This window comes from Orcinus orca, chromosome 6, assembly GCF_937001465.1.
Source record: "Orcinus orca chromosome 6, mOrcOrc1.1, whole genome shotgun sequence".
Taxonomy (NCBI): Eukaryota; Metazoa; Chordata; class Mammalia; order Artiodactyla; family Delphinidae; genus Orcinus; species Orcinus orca.
This window is the reverse complement of record NC_064564.1, coordinates 87107086-87131083: the sequence shown is the minus strand read 5'-3', so window position 1 is coordinate 87131083 and position 23998 is coordinate 87107086. Positions and strand designations below refer to the sequence as shown.

Here is a 23998-nt window from a genome sequence, read left to right as displayed (position 1 = left end):
AAACACTCACCTTTTCTGGCTGTCTTTTCCAGATAAGGGAAGTTGTTAGTGTCCCCAGATCCAACTTTGAAAAATGGAACATTCAGTTCATGCAGAAACTCAACTGCCATCTACAAAAATCCGAGAGGGAGCTCCTTTTCACGACTGTTCAGAAGCACTGTCCTGAAGACAGGCGAGGAGCCACATACGAAGAGAAAAACCCCTCTTGCCCAGCAAGAGGGACTCTCTCAACAACTTGAAAGCAGACACAGATTTGTTATGTCATGTCATTCAAATTCAAACATTCCGTCATTCATATCCACCCATCCACTTGTCCAACAAACATTGCGTGCTGGCACACACTGGCTATGAGCAACTGGAAAAGAATCGGAACCCTGGCCAGACCTTCCTTCCCCAGGGGCCTGGAGCCCCAGTAAACAAACGAAAAAGGGTCATGACCTAATCCTGACCCAGCAAAGCAGGCAGTGAGCAAGTGAAAGTCCCTCAAAGGCCTTATCCTTTCCTCAGGACCAAACAGCCGGAAGAGAGGCCATTTCAATCCTTGCCAAAAATGGAGCGTTTGATGGCCTAGCCCTGACACACTGATCCACAGCTGGCGGGGCCCATCAAACCCAAGCCCTTTCAGACCTCAAACTATGCTGCCCACAGAAAAAACGAACCTCAGTCACTTTTTTGGACACAACGTCACTGTTTGAGGTTACCTCTCTAGGGCCCTTCACCATCCTTACCTGGGATTCATCAATAACACTCAGGAAATTGGCAAATGTCAGCAAATGCTTGCTGAAGGAATCAGTGGACCACAAGTTTTAAGAATAAAATCTCAATTTGCTGTAAAATTACAATTTTACATTACTATTACTGTTTTCATTACTATTTTTTTTTTTTTTTTTTTTTTTTTGCGGTATGCGGGCCTCTCACTGTTGTGGCCTCTCCCGCTGCAGAGCACAGGCTCCGGACGTGCAGGCCCAGCGGCCATAGGCTCACGGGCCCAGCCGCTCCGCGGCACGTGGGATCCTCCCACACCGGGGCACGAACCCGCATTCTCTGACGTGGCAGGCGGACTCCCAACCACTGCGCCACCGGGGAAGCCCCATTACTATTTTTTTTAAATTGAAGTTGAAAATCAGAAGTAGGGCGAATCAATGTCTTGGAACGTTTCCCAATATCTAAGTTCCATCTATTAAAATGCTGGCTGAGTCTCAGAAGTAACTTTGGAAGACTTGATTAGCTAGGTCAGTGCTTCTCACGCTTTATTTCGGGCACACGAACCTGCCATGGATCTTGCCCAAATGAAATGCAAATTCTGATTCTGTTGGTCTGGAGTGGGGCCTGAGAGTCTGCATTTCTTGTAAGTTCCTGGGTAACACTGCTGTTACTGCTCCGTGAATCATACTCTGAGTAGCAAGTAGCAAGGTTACCAGCATGAAAATCCAAAGGGCTCGGGGGTGGTAAGGAACAATATGAGAAGGCAATTCTGCAGCAGGTTCTTTAAATCAACCCATTACTGCCCGAGCTCCCTTCCATCTTCCCAGCAGGTGACGAGGTACTCCAATCATTGGTCTCACTCAGAGAATCACCTTCCTCATATGTTAATCCTCTAATAATGTAGGGGTTAGAGCTGCTGGTGATTCATACAGAGTGACCAACCAGCCAGTGAACAGTTCAAAGGCAGAAGGCAACCCCCTCGGTCTAAGAGACACCTCTCAGGATGGCCCAGGCGCCACTCCCCAAGGTGCTAAGCCACCACTGCCTTCCCCCACTCTGCTTTATGTCTTCCTCGTCTCTCTCTTCCCTTCCACAGTTTTCTATGTCACTCTCTCCTGTGTACGTATCTCTCGTACTGTTAACCAGCCCTAAGGTGGAACTGAAAACCATTTGTTTTTAATATATTTCTTGAACAAAGTCTAATGTTCCCACCCTTCTCACTCCATCTGGCAGATGAAGAGTGTTTTCTATTTTAAGAGGGAAAACCCTATGCTAAGTTTTCGTCTGTAAAATGCTGTATTTGTGAGAGCATGGCTCATGATGAAAAAGTCCCCAAGGGCATAAAGAGATGGATAAGCCCACTCAGCAGAGGTGCAGAGCGCGCAGGGGCAAGGAGGGGCCAAATGCAGAAAGCACACTTTGCAAAAGCTTACCTACACTACTGTATAGCCCAGGGAACTCTACTCAATGCTCTGTGGTGACCTAAATGAGAAGGAAATCCAAAAAAGAGGGGATATATGTATATGTCCAGCTGATTCACTTTGCTGTACAGTATAAACTAACGCAATATTATAAAGCAACTACACTCCAATAAAAAATTTTTAAAAAGCTTACCTACACTGATTGTAAAATCTGCATGGAGCTCTACAATTTTCAAGTGAGGAAAAGGGGAAATTCCTGCCGGAGGAGAAAGGTGCATCTCGTTTTGCAGCCCTCCTGGGGAGCCAGCCCCATCTAGTGGCCATTTAGAAAACTGCCATTTTGTCAATCCTTGGTCCAGGAAGATCCCACATGCCACGGAGCAACTAAGCCCAGGAGCCACAACTACTGAGCCTGCGCTCTAGAGCCCGCGAGCCACAACTACTGAGCTCGCATGCCACAACTACTGAAGCCCACGCACCTAGAGCCCGTGCTCCGCAACAAGAGAAACCACCACAATGAGAAGCCCGCACACCTCAGCAAAGAGTAGCGCCTGCTCGCTGCAACTAGAGAAAGCTCGCGCACAGCAACAAAGACCCAACGCAGCCAAAAATTAATAAAATTTTAAAAATAAATAAGTAGAGAAAGCATTCTTTAAACATTAAAAAAAGAAAAAGAAAACTGCCATTTTGGATTAATCCCTGCAAACGGTGCCAACTTCCATAGTAATCTGGAAGGTACTAGCCTTCCATCCTGAGGCAATATTACTGTGCCCAGGGCCCCTCAGTCTAGGTCAGCGCCAGTGGCTGCCTTCTCTCTGTGGACTCCCTGGCTTCCTCTAGCCCTGCCCACGCTGCTGTCTGTCCTCCTTCCATCTACGGGTACAATGCAGCCAGGCAGTCTCACAACTTCTCCTCCCTCCCACCCCACACATCATAAAGGCTTTCTGAGTCTGTCTGAAAGGAACTCGACTGAGTATGACCCTCCCTGGGCATCCAACTGGGTTAAACACACAGAAAACAGTCCCACTAGCAAACTGGTTTGGGTAAAATGCTGCACTGTTAGACTCTCCCTTAGAGGGTCCCAGTAAATACAATTGTCTAGCTATTTTACAGTGTTTCCACACTTATTCTACTCAGAACCCTTATTTATTTGGGGAAGGGGCTTTGATTCTAAATTAATGAACTAATAAGGAACCCCCTTTCCACATGTCCCATGAGAAATTTGGGGGCCCGCTGATCTAAGGGGTAACAGAAATGACAGGAGTGGAGCTGGGATTTTTCTAGAGATGCTTCCACTCCCCTTGGTTTCTGGATCCATGGTGATGAGCTGGGGAGAACAGGGGGTGCTGGAGAGCTGCCCAGGGTGAGGAAATGATGAGGGGGGAAGCACAGAGCCATAAAGGCTGGGCCTGCCCTCAGCCCGGTGGCCCTGTCAGAGTGCATCACGACGTAGGCAGGGGGTGCCCTGTGGCAGAGGTGGTGGAGGAAAGAGGGCACCGTGGAGGCAGGCGCTGGGAGGGAAGGGCAGCTCTGCCGGAATGGGTCTCCAGGGGCCACCTCTATGTCACGGCTCCCATTTGCTTTCTCAACAGAACCCTCCATTTTGACCAGACACTCTGCTCATTTCAGTCAAGTTCCACATGCCTCCGTGCAGTTTTGACCGTGTGCCCTGGCAGTTTTCTTGGTCTTCACAAAGTTCGTTCCACCATGCCTTAACCTTTCCTCAGCACACAAAGAATGCCCTAGGACAGCACACAGAGTGGAGAAAATCGGCACCCAATAAATGCCTACTATCCATGAGGAAGTTTGGGTGGGTAAATACTCAGAGATACTTGCCAGGTAAACACAGAACAAGGAACCAACCCACCTCCAACTGCCGGGTAGACAGCTGGTTTGGCAAAGGGACCTGGCCGGCAAAGAAAATTAACTCTTGCAAAGGCTCTTAAGAATGCATTTCTCCTTACTGCCTATGCCCAGGTCAGTCAGGAGACTAGTGGGGAACAAACAGCATTCTTAGGAGAGAGGAGCCTCCCTGCCCTGTTAGTGTGAAGCAGAGAAAAGGGTTCTGAGCAACAGAACAGCTGTCATTCAGTGGGTGCAGATCTTGCACCTCCTAGACTCACCTCACTGGGTCCTCACTGCAGCCTCTGGGGTGGGCATCTTGATTACCCCGTTTTTACAGATTGGACACGTGTGGCTCAAAGAGGCTACATGACCAGCCCAAGCCCACCGATCAAGTGCTAGTACCAGGACCTGAACTCAGAGGGTGTCCGCAGAGCACGCGTTTATACACCAAAGAGAAGTGCTTCCTGGGAAACCAAGAGGGTACCTGCGGAGAGTCAGCCCCAGCTACCAACACCCAGCCAGGTTCCTCTCCTTCTCCCACCTGCTCCTGATTCCCACCTCGAAGCCACCGGGGAGTGAAAGACCTAAAGAAGTGACTTCCTGAGCAGATGCAAGGAGATGCATCCCCTTCAGAGTCCACAACCGGGAGCTCCGGTGCCTGGAAACGTGTACTGGACAGGAAAGTTCTCATCCCAAATCCAAGTCACCTTAGTGACACTATCTCTGATTCTATGCTGGCTCAGGACAACAGAGCAGGGAGAGCCTTTGGATAGCAGCTTGTTCACACACAAAAGGAAATGGAGGCCCACAGCAGGGAAGGGACTCTTCCAAGCTCACACTCAGAGCAGAGCAGGGCAAGGACCCGGATGTCCCGATCCTCAGCCCAGGCTGTTTCCTGAACCGTAACTAACATCGCTAAGCGCTGGCTGTGTGCTGCGCTTTACATGGGTGATCACATTTAATCCTCATAACAACCCTACGAGATGGGTTCAGCTGAAGAAACAGAAGCACAAAGAAGGTAAATAACCTCCACCTGGACTCAGCAGGCATGACAGGCAAAACCATATTCAAACTCAAAATGTGACCCCAGAGTCTGTACACTTAACCACGGGCCCATCCAGCCAGAGTCTGCGCTAGAGAGCACTCTTAGTACTGAGGACTCTACTGAGTTTCTGTTTATGCAGGTTCTACCTATTCATATTTACTGAATTAAAATATGTTAAGGGACTTTCCTGGTGGCACAGTGGTTAAGAACCCGCCTGCCAATGCAGGGGACACAGGTTCGAGCCCTGGTCCGGGAAGATCCCACATGCTGCGAAGCAACTGAGCCCGTGCGCCACAACTACTGAGCCTGCGCTCTAGACCCGCGAGCCACAACTACTGAAGCCTGTGCACCTAAAGCCCGTGCTCTGCAACAAGAGAAGCCATGCAATGAGAAGCCCACGTGCAGCAACGAAGACCCAATGCAACAACAAAAAAAAAAATTTTTTTTAAACCAAGGATTTTTTTTTTAGATTTTAAACTTTTTATTTTGAGATAATTAATAGCTTCACATGTAGCTGTAAGAAATAATACAGAAAGAACCTATGTACACTTTACAGTTCCCCCCAGTGGTAACATCTTGCAAAACTACAGTGTAATATCACAACTGGGAGGGTAAGGTTGATAGAGGCCACCGATCTCATTCAGATTTCACCATTTTCAAATGTACCCATCTGAGTGTGCTCGTATCTAATTCTCTGCAATTTTACCACGTGCCCAGACTCACGCGGACCACCACCACAGTCCGATACGGAGTTATGCCACCACTACAAGGCTCCCGTCATGTTACCCCTCTATAGCCACATCAACCTCCAAGCCCTCCCCTCCCTAACTCCTGACGACCACTAATCTGCTCTCCAGCTCTATAATTCTGTTATTCCGAGAATGTTAAATAAGCAGAGCCGTACGGTATGCAACCTTCTGAGAGAAGCTTTTTCACTCAGCACAGTATCCCTGAGATCCATCCAAGCTGTGGCAGCCATCAGTTTTCACTCCTTTTATTGCTGAGTAGTATTCCGTGGTGTGGATACGCTACAGTTTATTTAATGATTCATCCCCTAAAGAAAGTTTGGGTTCTAGTTTGGGGCTACTACAAATAAAGTTGCTATGGACACTCATATACAGATTTTTGGGTGAACATAGGTTTTCATTTCTTTGGGAATAAATTACCAAATGACAACTGGTGGGTCACATGATGAGCACATGTCTAGTTTTATAAGAAACTACCAGTACATGTCAAGTGGGTGAATCGTACAGTATGTGAATTATATCTTGATAAAGTTGTTTTTAAAAAAGGAAAGAATTTTCTAGAATGTACCGTTCTACATTCCCACCAGCAATGCATGAGAGGTCCATTTTCTCTGCATCCTTGCCACAATTTGGTGTTATCATCACTTTTTTTTTTTAAGATTTAATTTTATTTATTTTTGGCTACGTTGGGTCTTCGTTGCTGCGCGCGGGCTTTCTCTAGTTGTGGCGAGCGGGGGCTACTCTTGGTTGCGGTGCTCTGGCTTCTCCTTGCGGTGGCTTCTCTTGGTGTAGGGCACTGGCTCTAGGTGCACGTGGGCTTCAGTAGTTGTGGCGTGCGGGCTTAGTTGTTCCACGGCATGTGGGATCTCCCTGGACCAGAGATCGAACCCGTGTCCCCTGCATTAGGAGGCGGACTCCTGTCCATTGCGCCACCAGGGAAGTCCCATCACTTTTTATTTTAGCCTTTAGCCATACTGATAGTTGTGCAGTGATATCACATTGTGGTTTAAAACTGAGAAATGTTTAAATTACAAGAATAGACAAGCATAAAAGAAAAAACTAAAAAATTGGACATCATCAAAATTAAAGATGTTCGTGCTTCAAAGGACACCATCAAGAAGTGAAAAGATACCCCACAGAATGGGAAAATTTTTTGCAAATCATGTTTCTGATTAGGGACTTGTATCAGGAATATGTAAAGATAAATAACCCAATTTAAAAACTGGCAAAGGATCTGAATAGATATTCCTCCAAAGAAGACACACAAATGGCCAATATGCATATGAAAAGATGCTCAACATCATTAGCCATCAGATAAATGCAAGTCAAAACCACAATAAGATACCACTTCACACTCACTAGGATGTCTAGAATCAGAAAGACATGTAATAACAAATGTTGGTGAGGATGTAGAGAAATTGGAACCCTCATACATTGCTGGTGGGAATGTAAAATGGTGCAGCCACTTTGAAAAACAGTCTGACAGTTTCTCGAAAAAAATTAAACATGAGTTACCGTATATACACCCAAGAGAATGAAAATACGTTCATATAAAACATGTACATGGATGTTTGTGACAGCATTGCTCATACTATTCATACTAGCCAAAAAGTGGAAACAATCCAAATGTCCATCAACTGAGATGTGGATAAATAAAAAGTAGTCTAGCCATAAAATTGAATGGTATTCAGCAACAAAAAGGAATGAAATACTGACACATGCTATCACATAGATGAACCTTGAAAAAATGTTGCCATGTGAAAGAAGCCAGACACAAAGGACCACATATTATCTGATTCTATTTACATGCAGTGTCCAAAAGAGGCAAAACTATAGAGATAGACAGGAGATTAGAGGTTGCCTAGGGTTGGGAGAATTGAGGGAATTGAGCAATGACTGCTAATGGGTATAGTTCTTCCTCTTGGGGTGATAAAAATGTTCTAAATTGATTGTGGTGATGGTCGCACAACTCTGTGAATATACTAAAAACCACTGAACTGTGCAATTTAATTGATTGAACTGTATAGTATGTCAATAAAGCTGTTAATTAAACACTGGGAAACCAAAAAATTCATTTGACTTGCTCTATTGATATATTCACTTTATTGCGGTGGTCTGGAATTGAACCCACAATATCTTCGAGGTATGCCTGAATGCTTATTCCAAAGACAGTACTAGGGATCCAAAATACATCTGTACACTTCCTTGGAAATTCTCTCCAGAGCCTGTTTATGGGCCCTGCAAAAACTAATCTGCCTCAAAATGAACCTCCAGGGACTTCCCTGGTAGTCCAGTGGTTAAGACTCTGTGCTTCCACTTCAGGGGGCACGGGTTTGATCCCTGGTTGGGGAACTAAGATCCCGCATGCCGAGAGGTGTGGCCAAAAATTAAAAACAAAAAAACGAATCTGCCTCATTACTGACTTGTTACCAAGTTGGTCAGATCAAAAGTTTCACCCAGGAATTTTAAGTCTATTCACATTTGACCCAAGAACAATCAGTTTCTTGAACCCAAACCAGCCCTCTCCAAGGACTAAGATTTAGCTGTCCCTGAGTGAATGAGCCCTACAGGCAGTTACCAAAGAGCAATCCCCAAAGGTTCTGAACCCACAGTACGTGAAACAAGCACGGAATGAAAACTGTCATTTCTTGGGCATGACCTTCCTATCAAGCTATTTCCTAAGCATGGACTATGGGTCAACACTGTGCCAGGACCTGGGTTCATGAGGGTGTCCATGCTCCTCAGGTCAAGCCTACCTCGTGGGTATTTTTACTTTTATTTATTTATTTTAAAAATAAATTTATTTATTTATTTTTGGCTGCATTGGGTCTTCGTTGGTGCACGCGGGCTTTCTCTAGTTGTGGTGAACTGGGGCTACGCTTCGTTGCGGTGCGTGGGCTTCTCAGTGTGGTGGCTTCTCTTGTTGCGGAGCACGGGCTCTAGGCACGTGGGCTTCAGTAGTTGTGGCATGCAGGCTCGGTAGTTGTGGCTCGCGAGCTCTAGAGCACAGGCTCAGTAGTTGTGGCGCATGGGCTTAGTTGCTCCGCGGCATGTGGGATCTTCCCGGACCAAGGCTCAAACCCGTGTCCCCTGCATGGGCAGGCGGATTCTTAACCGCTGCGCCACCAGGGAAGTCGACTTCTGGGTATTTTTAATCCACCCCCTTGCCCTTTACCTTTGAGGAAACAGGCCCAAGAGATGCAAGAAGAGTATGGTCAGGAGGGCAGGCTCTGGAGTCGCCTAGGTTGGAATCAGCCTCTGCTGATCAACAGCTACTGACAGCTAACCCGCTCCGTGCTCTAGCATCCTCATCTGTAAAGTGGGAATAATAACTGTCCTATCTCAAGGGGTTGTTAAGAGGAGTAAATGAGCTGATACATTTAAAATACCTAGCACAGAACCGGGCAGATCATAAACACTCAAGAAACGTTGAAGATTCTTACTTTTAATCACTCAGCTAGTTAATAGCAAGACCAGAAAAAACACCCAAGTCTTTCAGATCCCAAAGCCCACAATCTTTTTTGTCTAACATTTTTGATTTACAGATCCTTTAAGGATCTGACAAAAACCATCAACCCTCTCTTTTGTTTGGCTCACTTATTTACTTATTCACTCAACAAACATCTCCCGAGCACCTACTACGTACCAGGCACTGGGGATGCTTTGGTGTTAACAGCCTGGTGGAAAGGAGCAATAGTTAGCGGTAATTACAGAAGTAAAGAAAATCGGGAGACAGGACTTCCCTGGTGGTGCAGTGGTTCGGAGTCTGCCAGTCAATGCAGGGGACATAGGTTCGAGCCCTGGTCCGGGAAGACCCCACATGCCGCGGAGCAACTAAGCCCGTGCGCCCCAACTACTGAGCCTGTACTCTGGAGTCTGCGAGCCACAACTACTGAAGCCCGTGCGCCTAGAGCCCGTGCTCTGCAACAAGAGAAGCCACCACAATGAGAACGAAGAGTAGCCCCTGCTCACCGCAACTAGAGAAAGCCTGCACGCAGCAACGAAGACCCAATGCAGCCAAAAATAAATAAATAAATTAATTAATTAATTTAAAAAAAAAGAAAACCAAGAGAACACAACAGAAGGACGGGCCTGAACCAAGCAGGGGCACAGGAAGAATTTCCTGAGGAGGTACTATTTAAGATGGGATCAGAAAAATGCCCAGTAACCACTTTAGATAGGTTTTCCTAAAAATATGTCCCCTTTTCCCCAGGGCATCTCTTGGGTCCAAAGACTCTCCAGCCACCAACATCGAGAGTGGTGAAGAGCAGGGGGGAAGCCCAAAGGCTCTCCTGAGCTTTGGGAAGCCACACACACCCGGACGACGGCCAGGTGGCAGCTGAGGGACTGCAGAAAGCACACTGCACTAGGCGTCAGATCTGCCCTCAAGACCCATTTCCCAGCTGTGTGACACTGTACAAACTTCCTGGCCCCTCTGAGTCTCCATTTCTTCATCTGCAAAATGGGGCATAGTAGGGATAAGATATATTACTGTAAGCGGGCTACAAACTGAAGCCTGGACTTGTCAAGTTTCACAGACACCTAGGTTCTCTGCTTCCCCCCCTTTTTTAAACTACCAATGGTTTAGGCTAGAGTTATGTTTCTTTTGACTCAATTTACAGACATATCTTAGGGTTGGAATAGTGACACAAAGGTCAGAGGCCTAGAGAAGGAACTGGGCTCCCTTCAAATATTCTACTTGACTAAAAGAATCCTAAGTGTTTCAAGAGCATTTAAAATGTTGTTTCATCTAATGATCCATTACTGCAAAGCTATCCTAAGGAAACAATTCAAACCACAGAAAAGAAGATGGTCATCTCAGCATTATTTATAAGCACAAAAAACTGAAAATAAAAACATAACCTCATGTTCAAACATAAAGAAATGGTTACATACATTATAAATCCTCAAAAGAAATACTACACCATCATTAATAACTTTCAGCACAAGATATGGAGAGCTACATGTCAATTATATCTCAATAAAGCTGAGAAAAAAAAAACAAGATATGGGTAAAAGCTGTAGATAATGTTAACTGGGAAAAGCATGCACGGAACTCAACATTCACAAATATAACAACTAGGAAATAAAATATGCACATAAAACAACTTCAGGAGGAAATATATAAAGAGAGCTGCCAGGGACTTCCCTGGTGGCACAGTGGTTAAGAAACTGCCTGCCAATGCAGGGGACACGGGTTCCAGCCCTGGTCCGGGAAGATCCCACATGCCATGGAGCAACTAAGCCCGTGTGCCACAACTACTGAGCCTGCGCTCTAGAGCCTGCGAGCCACAACTACTGAGCCTGTGTGCCACAACTACTGAAGCCTGCGTGCCTAGAGCCAGTGCTCCGCAACAAGAGAAGCCACCACAATGTGAAGCCTGCGCGCCGCAACAAGAGTAGCCCCCGCTTGCCGCAACTAGAGAAAGCCCGCCTGCAGCAACAAAGACCCAACGCAGCCAAAAATAAATTAATTAATTAACTGATTAAAAAAAAAAAAAAGAGCTGCCATATAGAGATTATGGGTCAGTTTTTCTCCCTTTTTTCTGTTTTCTAAACTTTCTGTGACATTGTATAATTTTTATAATTAAAAAAATTTTTTATATTTGAAAAAAGAGCACGTAAAGGAGTCTTGAGGCAGGTTACAGAGCAGATGGGACCCAAGACCTGGCACCAGCTGGACTCGTCCAGTATGTCAGCATGGCCATCCTGTGTGCTACTGCCTTCTGAACCATGCAATGCCACCTCACCCAGATAAGCCACGGCCACTCAGCAAGGGGAGGACTCCTGTCAGAACTGAGGTTTCCTGAGTCCAGGCCACTTTCCACTGGGAGAAAACTGGCCCAGTGTGGCATCTTCTACAGGCTTGAGGGACTCTGGGGTTCCCGGGTGGCTGGCCCCTACTCCCAGAGACAGCCTGCTCTGAAAACTATGGTTCCCTGCATCACTGGGCCTCTGATCCCCCTGGCCTCCTGTTTAGTTGGGCATTTATCTTGTTAATGCTATGGGGAACTCTAGGTCCAGAAAGCACAAAAAAGTCTAAAGTGAGCAAGGGCTGGAGCTGGCTCTAAGCCAAAGCCACAGGGCTACCTGATGTCCCCTAGGTCTGCTAAAATGACAAATAGCAGCGTGGCAGAGGGCTCACCTCATCCATGCCGGAGGCAGTGAAGAAGATGCCAACCTCCTTGGCATATTTCTGCAGCTCCTTGTACTGGGCGTGGCTGAATTCCAGGTGGCGTTTGTGCTCCCCGTACGTCTTCCCCCAGGAATGCTTCGAAGTATACGGCCTCTCCAAGGCTTTCCGATTAAACTTATACTCCAGCTCACTCTTCTGGAACTTGGCACAGTCAGCGCCACACTCCTGCAAACACACATTAGGGCTCCTTTAATGACCCTGCACAGATTCTGAGAGACAAGAGAAGTGTTGGGGCAACTGCTATGAAATTATTATCTTTAAAAATAACATCGGGGGGCTTCCCTGGTGGCGCAGTGGTTGAGAGTCCGCCTGCTGATGCAGAGGACACGGGTTCGTGCCCCAGTCCGGGAGGATCCCACATGCCGCGGAGCGGCTGGGCCCATGAGCCATGGCCGCTGAGCCTGCGCGTCCGGAGCCTGTGCTCCGCAACGGGAGAGGCCACAACAGTGAGAGGCCCGCGTACCGCAAAAAAAAAAAAAAAAAAAATAACATGAATTGACAGACGCATTAAGAACTCCCAAAGAAGAGAAACAGGAAAAGCAAGGAAGTCTCACAGGAATAAAAGGGTGGGGATGGGGGTTCTGCTGTATTTTTCCTTCTTAAAATGTAAAAAAAAAAGGGGGGGCTGCTTTGTTTTGTATTATAATATTAAAAATAATTAATCAAACAGTCAAAGAAGATTTTAAGTTGTGTAACTCGGCAGAGGATATGAAAACTGGGCCAGAATTTAGGGGAAAAAGTCAGAATCTGACTTAACTCTGACTCTCTTGGATAAGTCACTTCCTATCTCTGGACTCAGTTTCTCCATCTATACAAATGGCCATTTGGACTAGCTCTAGGACCTGTAACTTGCTGAGGAGCCCCTGATGGGGGTGGGAAACAAAGGAACAACTGTGTTTTTAGCTGTTCTGCACATCTGCTTTTCTGCATGGCATCTCGTTTGAACAAGAGGTTCTGGGGCAAAAGCAAGCAAACTTAGAAATGCCCCAGCTTTACTTAACAGAAGCTATAATATAAAAGCTGGATTGTCTGACTATAAAAGCTGTAATTTTATTGCCAGTCAGACTCCAATCTTTCAAAATTGTTTTTTAAAACCACTCAACAGATAGATTAAGCAAAGCTCTCTAAAGTCTCAGCTCGCTGACATTTCTGTAGACACAGAGGTCTTCATGCTGCTGGAAACCTCAGCTCCAGAAATGCCTGTGCTGAGAGTGCTGCTTCTACTCCTGGAAAAATCAAAAGATGGCACAGTCAGGACTTGATGCTGGATAGAAGTTCAGAGAACATTAGACCTGAAAGTGACCTTGGGCAACAGAGTCCTCATTGTCTAGATGAAGATCCCAAGGCCTAGAGTGACCTGACCAAAGCTGCACAGTGAGTCTCTGGCAGAGCTGGCCAGAGGGCTTTCCTGAACGCTGCAGAACATGATCTTCACAGAGCACTGCTTCCTTCCCTTTGCTTCTCACCTCCGTCTGAAGAAGTAGACTTACCCTCAAGAAGTTAAAAAGCTTGTCTCCACCTAGGCAAGTAGTAAAGTGAAGTAAAACAGCAGAAAGTACTAATGATAAGAGATAAGATAAAGTTCTACCACATTCCACCTGACAGCAGTTGTATGGGGAGGACAGCAGGTTCCTCCCCTTCTTTTCTCAGCTTCTTTCCTAAATATGACAAATTTCTCTATCTGTTTAATGCTATGGTCAACTCTTGGTTCAGAAAACACAACCACTGTCACTATTTTACCATAATGCTGATGGTTTCTTTGCTCAAGCTTTTATTGCTTCTCTACTGGCAAAAAGCAAGCTACAGAATGAGCCAAGGTGTGATGTGCCCTTTGCATCAAAATTTGAGAGTTAAAAGTATATTCAATCAGCAAATTTCTAATTGTAACACAGTTATATTTTTATACATATTATATAATTATAATAACATTTTGTTGTAATAAAATAAAAATAATTGGGTGAACAAAGAAAAGAACAAAGGGTGTCACTCATCATCCAATTATACAAAAGCTTAAGTTGCAACCCACTGTAGTCACCCACAGAGAGTGAGTCCTAAGAGGAGCTCAGGATAGAAAAAACAGGATGAGGGATTCTGTGCTTTGGATAAAAAGCCCCCAGAGGAGCTTCTGGGTTGGCTAACACGTGGAGGTGATGGGAGAGTGATGTGCCTGGAGAAGTCATGGGAAGTCTGCTCCCATTCCCCGTGCCTTGCCCTATGCATCCCTTTCATCTGGCTGTCCCTGAGTTATATCATTTTATGATCCACTACGGATCTACCGTGTGGCTGACAGGGTCTTGGTGCTCCAGCCGGGTGTCAGGCCTGAGCCTCTGAGGTGGGAGAGCCGAGTTCAGGACATTGGTCCACCAGAGACCTCCTGGCCCCATGTAATATCAAACGGTGAAAGCTCTCTCAGAGATCTCTATCTCAACGCTAAGACCCAGCTCCACTCAACAACCAGCAAGCTCCAGTGCTGGATGCCCCATGCCAAACAACTAGCAAGACAGTAACACAACCCCATCCATTAGCAGAAAGGCTGCCTAAAGTCATACTAAGTTCACAGATACCCCAAAACACACCACCAGATGCGGTCCTGCCCACCAGAAAGACAAGATCCAGCCTCATCCACCAGAACACAGGCACCAGTCCCCTACACCAGGAAGCCTACACAACCTACTGAACCAACCTTACCCACTGGGGGCAAACATCAAAAACAACAGGAACTACGAACCTGCAGCCTGTGAAAAGGAGACCCCAAACACAGTAAGTTAAACAAAATGAGAAGACAGAGAATTACACAGCAGATGAAGGAGCAAGGTAAAAACCCACTAGACCAAACAAATGAAGAGGAAATAGGCAGTCTACCTGAAAAAGAATTCAGAATAATGAGAGTAAAGATCCAAAATCTTGGAAATAGAATGGAGAAAATACAAGAAACGTTTAACAAGGACCTAGAAGAACTAAAGAGCAAACAATGATGAACAACACAATAAATGAAATTAAAAATTCTCCAGAAGGAATCAATAGCAGAATAACTGAGGCAGAAGAACAGATAAGTGACCTGGAAGATAAAATAGTGGAAATAACTACCACAGAGCTGAATAAAGAAAAAAGAATGAAAAGAATTGAGGACAGTTTCAGAGACCTCTGGGAGAACATTAAACACACCAACATTCGAATTATAGGGGTCCCAGAAGAAGAAGAGAATAAAAAAAGGGACTGAGAAAATATTTGAAGAGATTATAGTTGAAAACTTCCCTAATATGGGAAAGGAAATAGTCAATCAAGTCCAGGAAGCACAGAGAGTCCCATACAGGATAAATCCAAGGAGAAACACACCAAGGCACATATTAATCAAACTATCAAAAATTAAATACAGGGCTTCCCTGGTGGCGCAGTGGTTGAGAGTCCACCTGCCGATGCAGGAGACAGGGTTCGTGCCCCGGTCCGGGAGGATCCCACATGCCGCGGAGCGGCTGGGCCCGTGAGCCATGTCCGCTGAGCCTGCGCGTCCGGAGCCTGTGCTCCGCAACAGGAGAGGCCACAACGGTGAGAGGCCCGCATACCGCAAAAAAAAAAAAAAAAAAAAAAAAAAATTAAATACAAAGGAAAAATATTAAAAGCAGCAAGGGAAAAGCAACAAATAACATACAAGGGAATCTCCATAAGGTTAACAGCTGATCTTTCAGCAGAAACTCTGCAAACCAGAAGGGAGTGGCAGGACATATTTAAAGTGACGAAAGAGAAAAACATACAACCAAGATTACTCAACCCAGCAAGAATCTCATTCAGATTCAACAGAGAAATTAAAACCTTTACAGACAAGCAAAAGCTAAGAGAATTCAGCACCACCAAACCAGCTTTACAACAAATCCTAAAGGAAGTTCTCTAGGCAGGAAACACAAGAGAAGAAAAGGACCTACAATAATAAACCCAAAACAGTTAAGAAAATGGTAATAGGAACACACATATCGATAACTACCTTGAATGTAAATGGATTAAATGCTCTAACCAAAAGACATAGACTGGCTGAATGGATACAAAAACAACACCTGTATATTTGCTGTCTACAAGGGACCCACTTCAGACCTAGGGACACATACAGACTGAAAGTGAGGGGATGGCAAAAGATATTCCATGCAAATGGAAATCAAAAGAAAGCAGGAGTAGCAATTCTCATATCAGACAAAATGGACTTTAAAATAAAGACTATTACAAGAGACAAAGAAGGACACTACATAATCATCAAGGGATCAATCCAAGAAGAAGATATAACAATTATAAATATTTATGCACCCAACATAGGAGCACCTCAATACATAAGGCAAATGCTAACAGCCATAAAAGGGGAAATTGACAGTAACACAATCATACTAGGGGACTTTAACACCCCACTTTCACCAATGGACAGATCATCCAAAATGAAAATAAATAAGGAAACACAAGTCTTAAATGATACATTAAACAAGATGGACTTAATTGATATTTATAGGACATTCCATCCGAACACAACAGAATACACTTTCTTCTCAAGTGCTCATGGAACATTCTCCAGGATAGATCATATCTTGGGTCACAAATCAAGCCTTGGTAAATTTAAGAAAATTGAAATCATATCAAGTATCTTTTCCAACCACAACACTATGAGGCTAGATATCAATTACAGGAAAAAATCTGTAAAAAATACAAACACATGGAGGCTAAACAATACACTACTTAATAATGAAGTGATCACTGAAGAAATCAAAGAGGAAATCAAAAAATACCTAGAAACAAATGACAATGAAAACACGATGACCTAAAAGCTATGGGATGCAGCAAAAGCAATTCTAAGAGGGACGTTTATAGCAATACAATCCTACCTCAAGAAACAAGAAACATCTCAAATAAACAACCTAACCTTATACCTAAAGCAATTAGAGAAAGAAGAACAAAAAACACCCGAAGTTAGCAGAAGGAAAGAAATCATAAAGATCAGATCAGAAATAAATGAAAAAGAAATGAAGGAAATAATAGCTAAGATCAATAAAACTAAAAGCTGTTTCTTTGAGAAGATAAACAAAATTGATAAACCACTAGGCAGACTCATCAAGAAAAAAAGGGAGAAGACTCAAATCAATAGAAATGAAAAAGGAGAAGTAACAACTGACACTGCAGAAATACAAAGGATCAGGAGAGATTACTACAAGCAACTATATGCCAATAAAATGGACAAACTGGAAGAAATGGACACATTCTTAGAAAAGCACAACCTCCTGAGACTGAACCAGGAAGAAATAGAAAATATAAACAGACCAATCACAAGCACAGAAATTGAAACTGTGATTAAAAATCTTCCAGGGCTTCCCTGGTGGCGCAGTGGTTGAGAGTCCGCCTGCCGATGCAGGGAACACGGGTTCGTGTCCCGGTCCGGGAAGACCCCACATACTGCAGAGTGGCTGGGCCAGTGAGCCATGGCCACTGAGCCTGCGCGTCTGGAGCCTGTGCTCCGGAACGAGAGAGGCCACAACAGTGAGAGGCCCGCGTACCGAAAAAAAAAAAAAATCTTCCAAAAAAAAAAGCCCAGGACCAGATGGCTTCACAGGCAAATTCTATCAAACATTTAGAGAAGAGCTAACACCTATCCTCTCAAACTGTTCCAAAATATAGCAGAGGGAGGAACACTCCCAAACTCATTCTACGAGGCCACCATCACCCTGATACCAAACCAGACAAAGATGTCACAAAGAAAGAAAATTACAGGCCAATATCACTGATGAACATAGATGCAAAAATCCTCAACAAAGTACTAGCAAACAGAATCCAACAGCACATCAAAAGGATCATACACCATGATTAAGTGGGGTTTACCCCAGGGATGCAAGGATTCTTCAATATATACAAATCAATCAATGTGATAAACCATATTAACAAATTGAAGGAGAAAAACCGTATGATCTTCTCAATAGATGCAGAAAAAGCTTTTGACAAAATTCAACACCCATTTATGATAAAAACTCTCCCGAAAGTAGGCATAGAGGAAACTTACCTCAACATAATAAAGGTCGTATATGACAACCCCACAGCCAACATCGTTCTCAGTGGTGAAACATTGAAACCATTTCCACTAAGATCAGGTACAAGACAAGGTTGCCCACTCTCACCACTATTATTCAACATAGTTTCGGAAGTTTCAGCCACAGAACTCAGAGAAGAAAAAGAAATAAAAGGAATCCAAATTGGAAAAGAAGAAGTAAAACTGTCACTGTTTGCAGATGACATGATACTATACATAGAGGATCCCAAAGATGCTACCAGAAAACTACTAGAGCTAATCAATGAATTTGGTAAGGTAGCAGGATACAAAATTAATGCACAGAAATCTCTTGCATTCCTATACACTAATGACGAAAAATCTGAAAGGGAAATTAAGGAAACACTTCAATTTACCATTGCAACAAAAAGAATTAAATACCTAGGTATAAACCTACCTAAGGAGACAAAAGACCTGTATGCAGTAAAGTATAAGACACTGATGAAAGAAATTAAAGATGATACAAACAGATGGAGAGATATACCATGTTCTTGGATTGGAAGAGTCAACACTGTGAAAATGACTATACTACCCAAAGCAATCTACAGATTCAATGCAATCCCTATCAAATTACCAATGGCATTTTTCACAGAACTAGAACAAAAAATTTCACAATTTGTATGGAAACACAAAAGACCCCGAATAGCCAAAGCAATCTTGAGAAAGAAAAACAGAGCTGGAGGAATCAGGCTCCCTGACTTCAGACTATACTACAAAGCTACAGTAATCAAGACAATATGGTACTGGCACAAAAACAGAAATATAGATCAATGGAACAGGATAGAAAGCCCAGAGATAAACCCACACACATATGGTCACCTTATCTTTGATAAAGCAGGAAAGAATATACAATGAAGAAAAGACAGCCTCTTCAATAAGTGGTGCTGGGAAAACTGGACAGCTACATGTAAAAGAATGAAATTAGAACACTCCCTAACACCATACACAAAAATAAATTCAAAATGGATTAAAGACCTAAATGTAAGGCCAGACAATATAAAACTCTTAGAGGAAAACATAGGCAGAACACTCTATTACATACATCACAGCAAGATCCTTTTTGACCCACCTCCTAGAGAAATGAAAATAAAAACAAAAATAAACAAATGGGACCTAATGAAACTTAAAAGCTTTTGCACAGCAGAGGAAACCATAAACAAGATGAAAAGACAACCCTCAGAATGGGAGAAAATAGCTGCAAATGAAGCAACTGACAAAGGATTAATCTCCAAAATTTACAAGCAGCTCATGCAGCCCAATATCAAAAAAACAAACAACCCAGTCCAAAAATGGGCAGAAGACCTAAATAGACATTTCTCCAAAGAAGATATACAGATTGCCAACAAACACATGAAAGGATGCTCAACATCACTAATCATTAGAGAAATGCAAATCAAAACTACAATGAGAATTCACCTCGCACCAGTCAGAATGGCCATCATCAAAATACCTACAAACAACAAATGCTGGAGAGGATGTGGAGAAAAGGGAACCCTCTTGCACTGTTGGTGGGAATGTAAATTGATACAGCCACTATGGAGAACAGTATGGAGGTTCCTTAGAAAACTAAAAATAGAACTACCATACGACCCAGCGATCCCACTACTGGGCATATACCCTGAGAAAACCATAATTCAAAAAGCGTCATGTACCACAATGTTCATTGCAGCTCTATTTACAATAGCCAGGACATGGAAGCAACCTATGTGTCCATCAACAGATGAATGCATAAAGAAGATGTGGCACATATATACAATGGAATATTACTCAGCCATAAAAAGAAACGAAATTGAGTTATTTGTAGTAAGGTGGATGGACCTAGAGACTGTCAAACAGAGTGAAGTAAATCAGAAAGAGAAAAACAAATACCATATGCTAACACATATATACGGAATATAAAAAAAAAATTGGTTCTAAAGAACCTAAGGGCAGGACGGGAATAAAGACACAGATGTAGAGAATGGACTTGAGGACATGGGGAGGGGGATGGGTAAGCTGGGACGAAGTGAGAGCGTGCTGTGGACCTATATACACTACCAAATGTAAATAGATAGCTAGTGGGAAGCAGCCACATAGCACAGGGAGATCACCTCGGTGCTTTGTGTCCACCTAGAGGGGTGGGATAGGGAAGGTGGGAGGGAGATGCAAGAGGGAGGAGATATGGGGATATATGTTTGTGTATAGCTGATTCACTTTGTTATACAGCAGAAACTAACACACGACTGTAAAGCAATTATACTCCAATAAAGATGTTAAAAAAAAAAAAAAGCCCCCAGATAGCTAACATGCATGTCTCAGGAAAAATTTTAATGATCCCAGATTCTTGCATTTGCCCATACATAGAAAAGTACTAAAATCATTAACTTGAGATATTTGTTCTTTGTCATTAGCAGTACTTTTTTTTTACCAAGATTCATGCTTGATTACATGTATTTCCTAGCCAAAAAATCCATATATATACTGGCTTCTCCCCTACCTCTTTGGAGCAGTTTCTCAGATCTACTGAGAGACTGTATCCTGGGCTATAGTCCTCACTATAAAACTTAGCTCACAACTCTTCTGTTGCACATTTTTATTTTGGTCAACAATTGAATGAACTGCCAATTAAAGAAGGTCACTTGCCACCTGGTTCTACAAGAATTAACTCACTACCCACTGCAGCTGCTGACCTTCAACATATCCTGAAAGTAATTTAGGGTAGAGATCAGGAATGAGGCTCTCTGTGCTCCAGGAAAACTGGCAGAACAGGCCTTTAGACAGTTAAGTATTTGTAGGAGAAATTTCTTATGAACCTGGATTCTTGAATCTTCCCATACTTAGAAAAGCACTAAAACCATTAACTAAGATATCTGTTCCTCGTGACTAACAGCAACCTTCCACAGAGATGTGTGGTTGATTACAGGTTCCCTTCATCAAAATCACATATACACTTACCTCCCTCCTCACCTCTTCAGAACAGTTTCTCAGAGGCTGTCTCCCTGGTTATGACACTGAATAAACTCAGTATGACACTGAATAAACTCAACTCACAGCTTTTACACTGTGCGATTTTTTCCAAGTTGACAGAACTCAACTTTTAATATTGTAAACAGATTTGGTACATGAACAAGCCAGCTTGTACATAATATACTCTGGATAACTAAACTTGGAAATGTGACTCCATCTGGCAAGAAAAAAAATCCTAAAATGTAAGGATTGCAAAAGATTCCATTGCTTTAAGTTTAAAAATAAAGATACATACATATTATAAAACAAGTGAAACTGAAGCTTAGAGAGGAAAAGTCCAAGATTATCCAGCTGCCCAAGATTATTCAGCTAGTAAATGGTATCATGACTCCAGTCCAGCGCTCTTTCCACTATAACACAACCTCAAACTCTTCATTCTCCTCCCCCGGGGAAAACTATCCTTCACAATTAAAACAGGAAGAAGAAAAAAATACCACTGTAACTTTGTTTCTATGGCTTCACTATTTCTAGGTGTTTTTACAACTTCAGCATTCAGAGTTGACACCTCCAAAATAAGGTTGTTTCCTAAATTAAGAGCCGAAGTCTCCCCCTAGAAAACAATGTTACAGTACAAAGGCTGGAGCCTTGTGTCTAAGAGCAAAGCTCTGAAATACATGAATTACTAGCTGTGGGCCCTCAGACAAGCCACTGATCTTCTCTGAGCCTTTAAAATGAAACCAACTGCATCTATTCCACTGTGTTGTTGTAGGAATTAAATGAGATGGTGCATTTAAAGCACTTGGCCCAGAAAGCATTCAAAAATGTTAGCAATTGTTACTCTTTAAAGGTATTTTAATTTTTAGATTTCATAAGTGATAACATAGAGTATTGTTTTTCTCTGACTTATTTCACTAAGCATAATATCCTCCAGGTCCACCCACATTGTTGTAAATGGCAGAATTTCATTCTTTTTTATGCTTGAATAATATTCCATTGTGTATATCAACCACATCTTCTTTATCCATTCATCTGTTGACGGACACTTAGGTTGCATATAGACTCACAGATCTAGAGAACAAACTAATGGTTACCAGTGGGGAGAAGTAAGGGGGAGAGGTAAGATAGGAGTGGGGGATTAAGAAGCACCATCTACTATGTATAAAATAAATAAGCAACAAGGATGTATTGTACAGCACAGGGAAATATAGCCATTATTTTGCAGTAACTTTAAATGGAGTATAATCTATAAAAATATTGAATCATTATGTTGTACACCTGAAACCAATGTTATTGCAAATCAATTATACTTCAATGAAAAAGTAAATAAAATTTAAAAATAAAAGTATTTTTATGATTCAGTAGGCTTCCATAAAAGCTAGTCCTGAAGGAGTAATAAGAGTTAGTCATCAAGGAGTAACAGAAAACCTAATCATGAATGACTGAGTGAACAGCACTGACTGAAGGGAAGTGAAAGGAAAAAAGATGGAGTGAGCTATCTCTAAACCAAGGAATCACAGCGCAGACTTATTGTGGGGCCCGGGGTCACAATGAAGAACGTGACAGGCCTCCCCTTCAGAGGGCTCACAGTCTAACAGAGAGAGAAGTTTAAACAGACAGTGACAATACAATTCGATGGGAACAATTACAGGAGCCCAGCTTTGCAGGTAGGGATTGGAGAAAGTATCCAAAGAGGGATCATAAATGTTCATTAACATAATATCACTAATAACCAACATGTATTGAGTCCTATTTGCCAAGTACTCTACTAAGAGCTTTACACGAGTTATCTCATTTGATCCTCACAACTCTATGAGGTAGGTAAGTACAAGGAATGGCAGGTGAGAGAGACAACAGCAAATTTCAGGAACTTCCTGGAAGTAATTCACTGTCGCTGGAAGATGTCAGAGATTAAAAAAAAGGCAAGAAGGGGCCAGGTCATTAAGGTCTTGAAGGCTTTATTAAAGGGTTTCGACTCTACCCGCTGGCAGTGGGAAGCCACTGAAGGTGCCAGGCGGCTGATCAAATCTGTGTTTCAGAAAGATCATTCTGCCACCAGAAGGGAGCGAGAGAGCTGGGAGTAAGGGCGGGGGGCGCAGATGCAGTAATGCAAACAAATCAGGATGGTGGCGGAGGGCTGAAGAGGATTCGAAACGTTTGGAAATGGATCCGGCGAGCTGGACGGCAGGCCGGACGTAGGGCACCGAGAGGCAGAGGAAGGATGGCCCCAGCTCTGCGCAGCCCTGCCCCACCCTTGCCCAGGCCGGTCTTCCTCAGGCCCCGCCCCCCGCTCGGCGCCCGAGTACTCTAGACAGTCCCCTCACCTTGGCCATGCGGATCATGCGCTTGGCCACGTCCAGGTCGCCCTGGTGGTTCTGGCCGATCTCGGCAATGATGAAGCATGGGTGCTGCCCGCCCACCCAGCGCCCGGGACACAGCTCCAGCTCCAGCGGCATGGCAGCGGCTCGCGCTTCCGCGCCACACCACCCGTCACGGTGCCGCCGCCGCCGCCTTCGTCGTTTCGGTCAGCAGCCCAGCAGAGCCCACACACCGGCCCCGCCACGTCAGCCCGCGACCACCGTGCAGCCAATCCTCGAGCGCCGCCTCGCTCCAGACAGCCAATCAGGTTAGGGGGCGGAGCCACCCTCTAGGGGAGAGGTGCGGCGGGAAGAGGAAGCCGCGCGCACTTCTCGGGAGCTGAGCTTGTGGCTCACAGAGTCTGGTGGTTGTGGGGTCCCTGCGTTTACCCGTGAGCAGACATTCCCCGAAGGAGGCTGACGGCTGGGTGCTTTCGGCGTGGAGAGAGTGCGCGCCCTACAGTGTAATGGAAAAAACAGATTCTGGAGTTAGAATTACAGAGCTGGTTCGAGCCCAGCCCATGCCACTAACCAGCTCTTGATCCTAAATACCTTAGTCTTTCTGAGTTTTATTTTCCTTTTTCTCTGAAATGGGAAAATTATAAAGACCCCACCTCTTAAGGTTCGTGAGATGATGTATAGAACACCCTAATCACAGTACTTGGCCTGT

The 23998-nt window shown here is 44.0% G+C and overlaps 1 protein-coding gene across 1 annotated transcript in view; it reads right to left on the bottom strand.

The window, feature by feature from the left end:
* The window catches only part of NANS (N-acetylneuraminate synthase), a 29376-nt gene extending 5847 nt beyond the window's left edge, over positions 1 to 23529 (bottom strand). The window contains exons 1-3 of the mRNA XM_004271471.3: positions 23296 to 23529; positions 11908 to 12123; positions 11 to 110 (exon numbers count right to left, since the gene is read on the bottom strand). Coding sequence (XP_004271519.1) covers positions 11 to 110; positions 11908 to 12123; positions 23296 to 23427 — 448 coding nt within the window. The 5' untranslated portion in view covers positions 23428 to 23529. The remainder of the gene's footprint in view (positions 1 to 10; positions 111 to 11907; positions 12124 to 23295) is intronic.
* Positions 23530 to 23998: the final 469 nt, after the last annotated feature.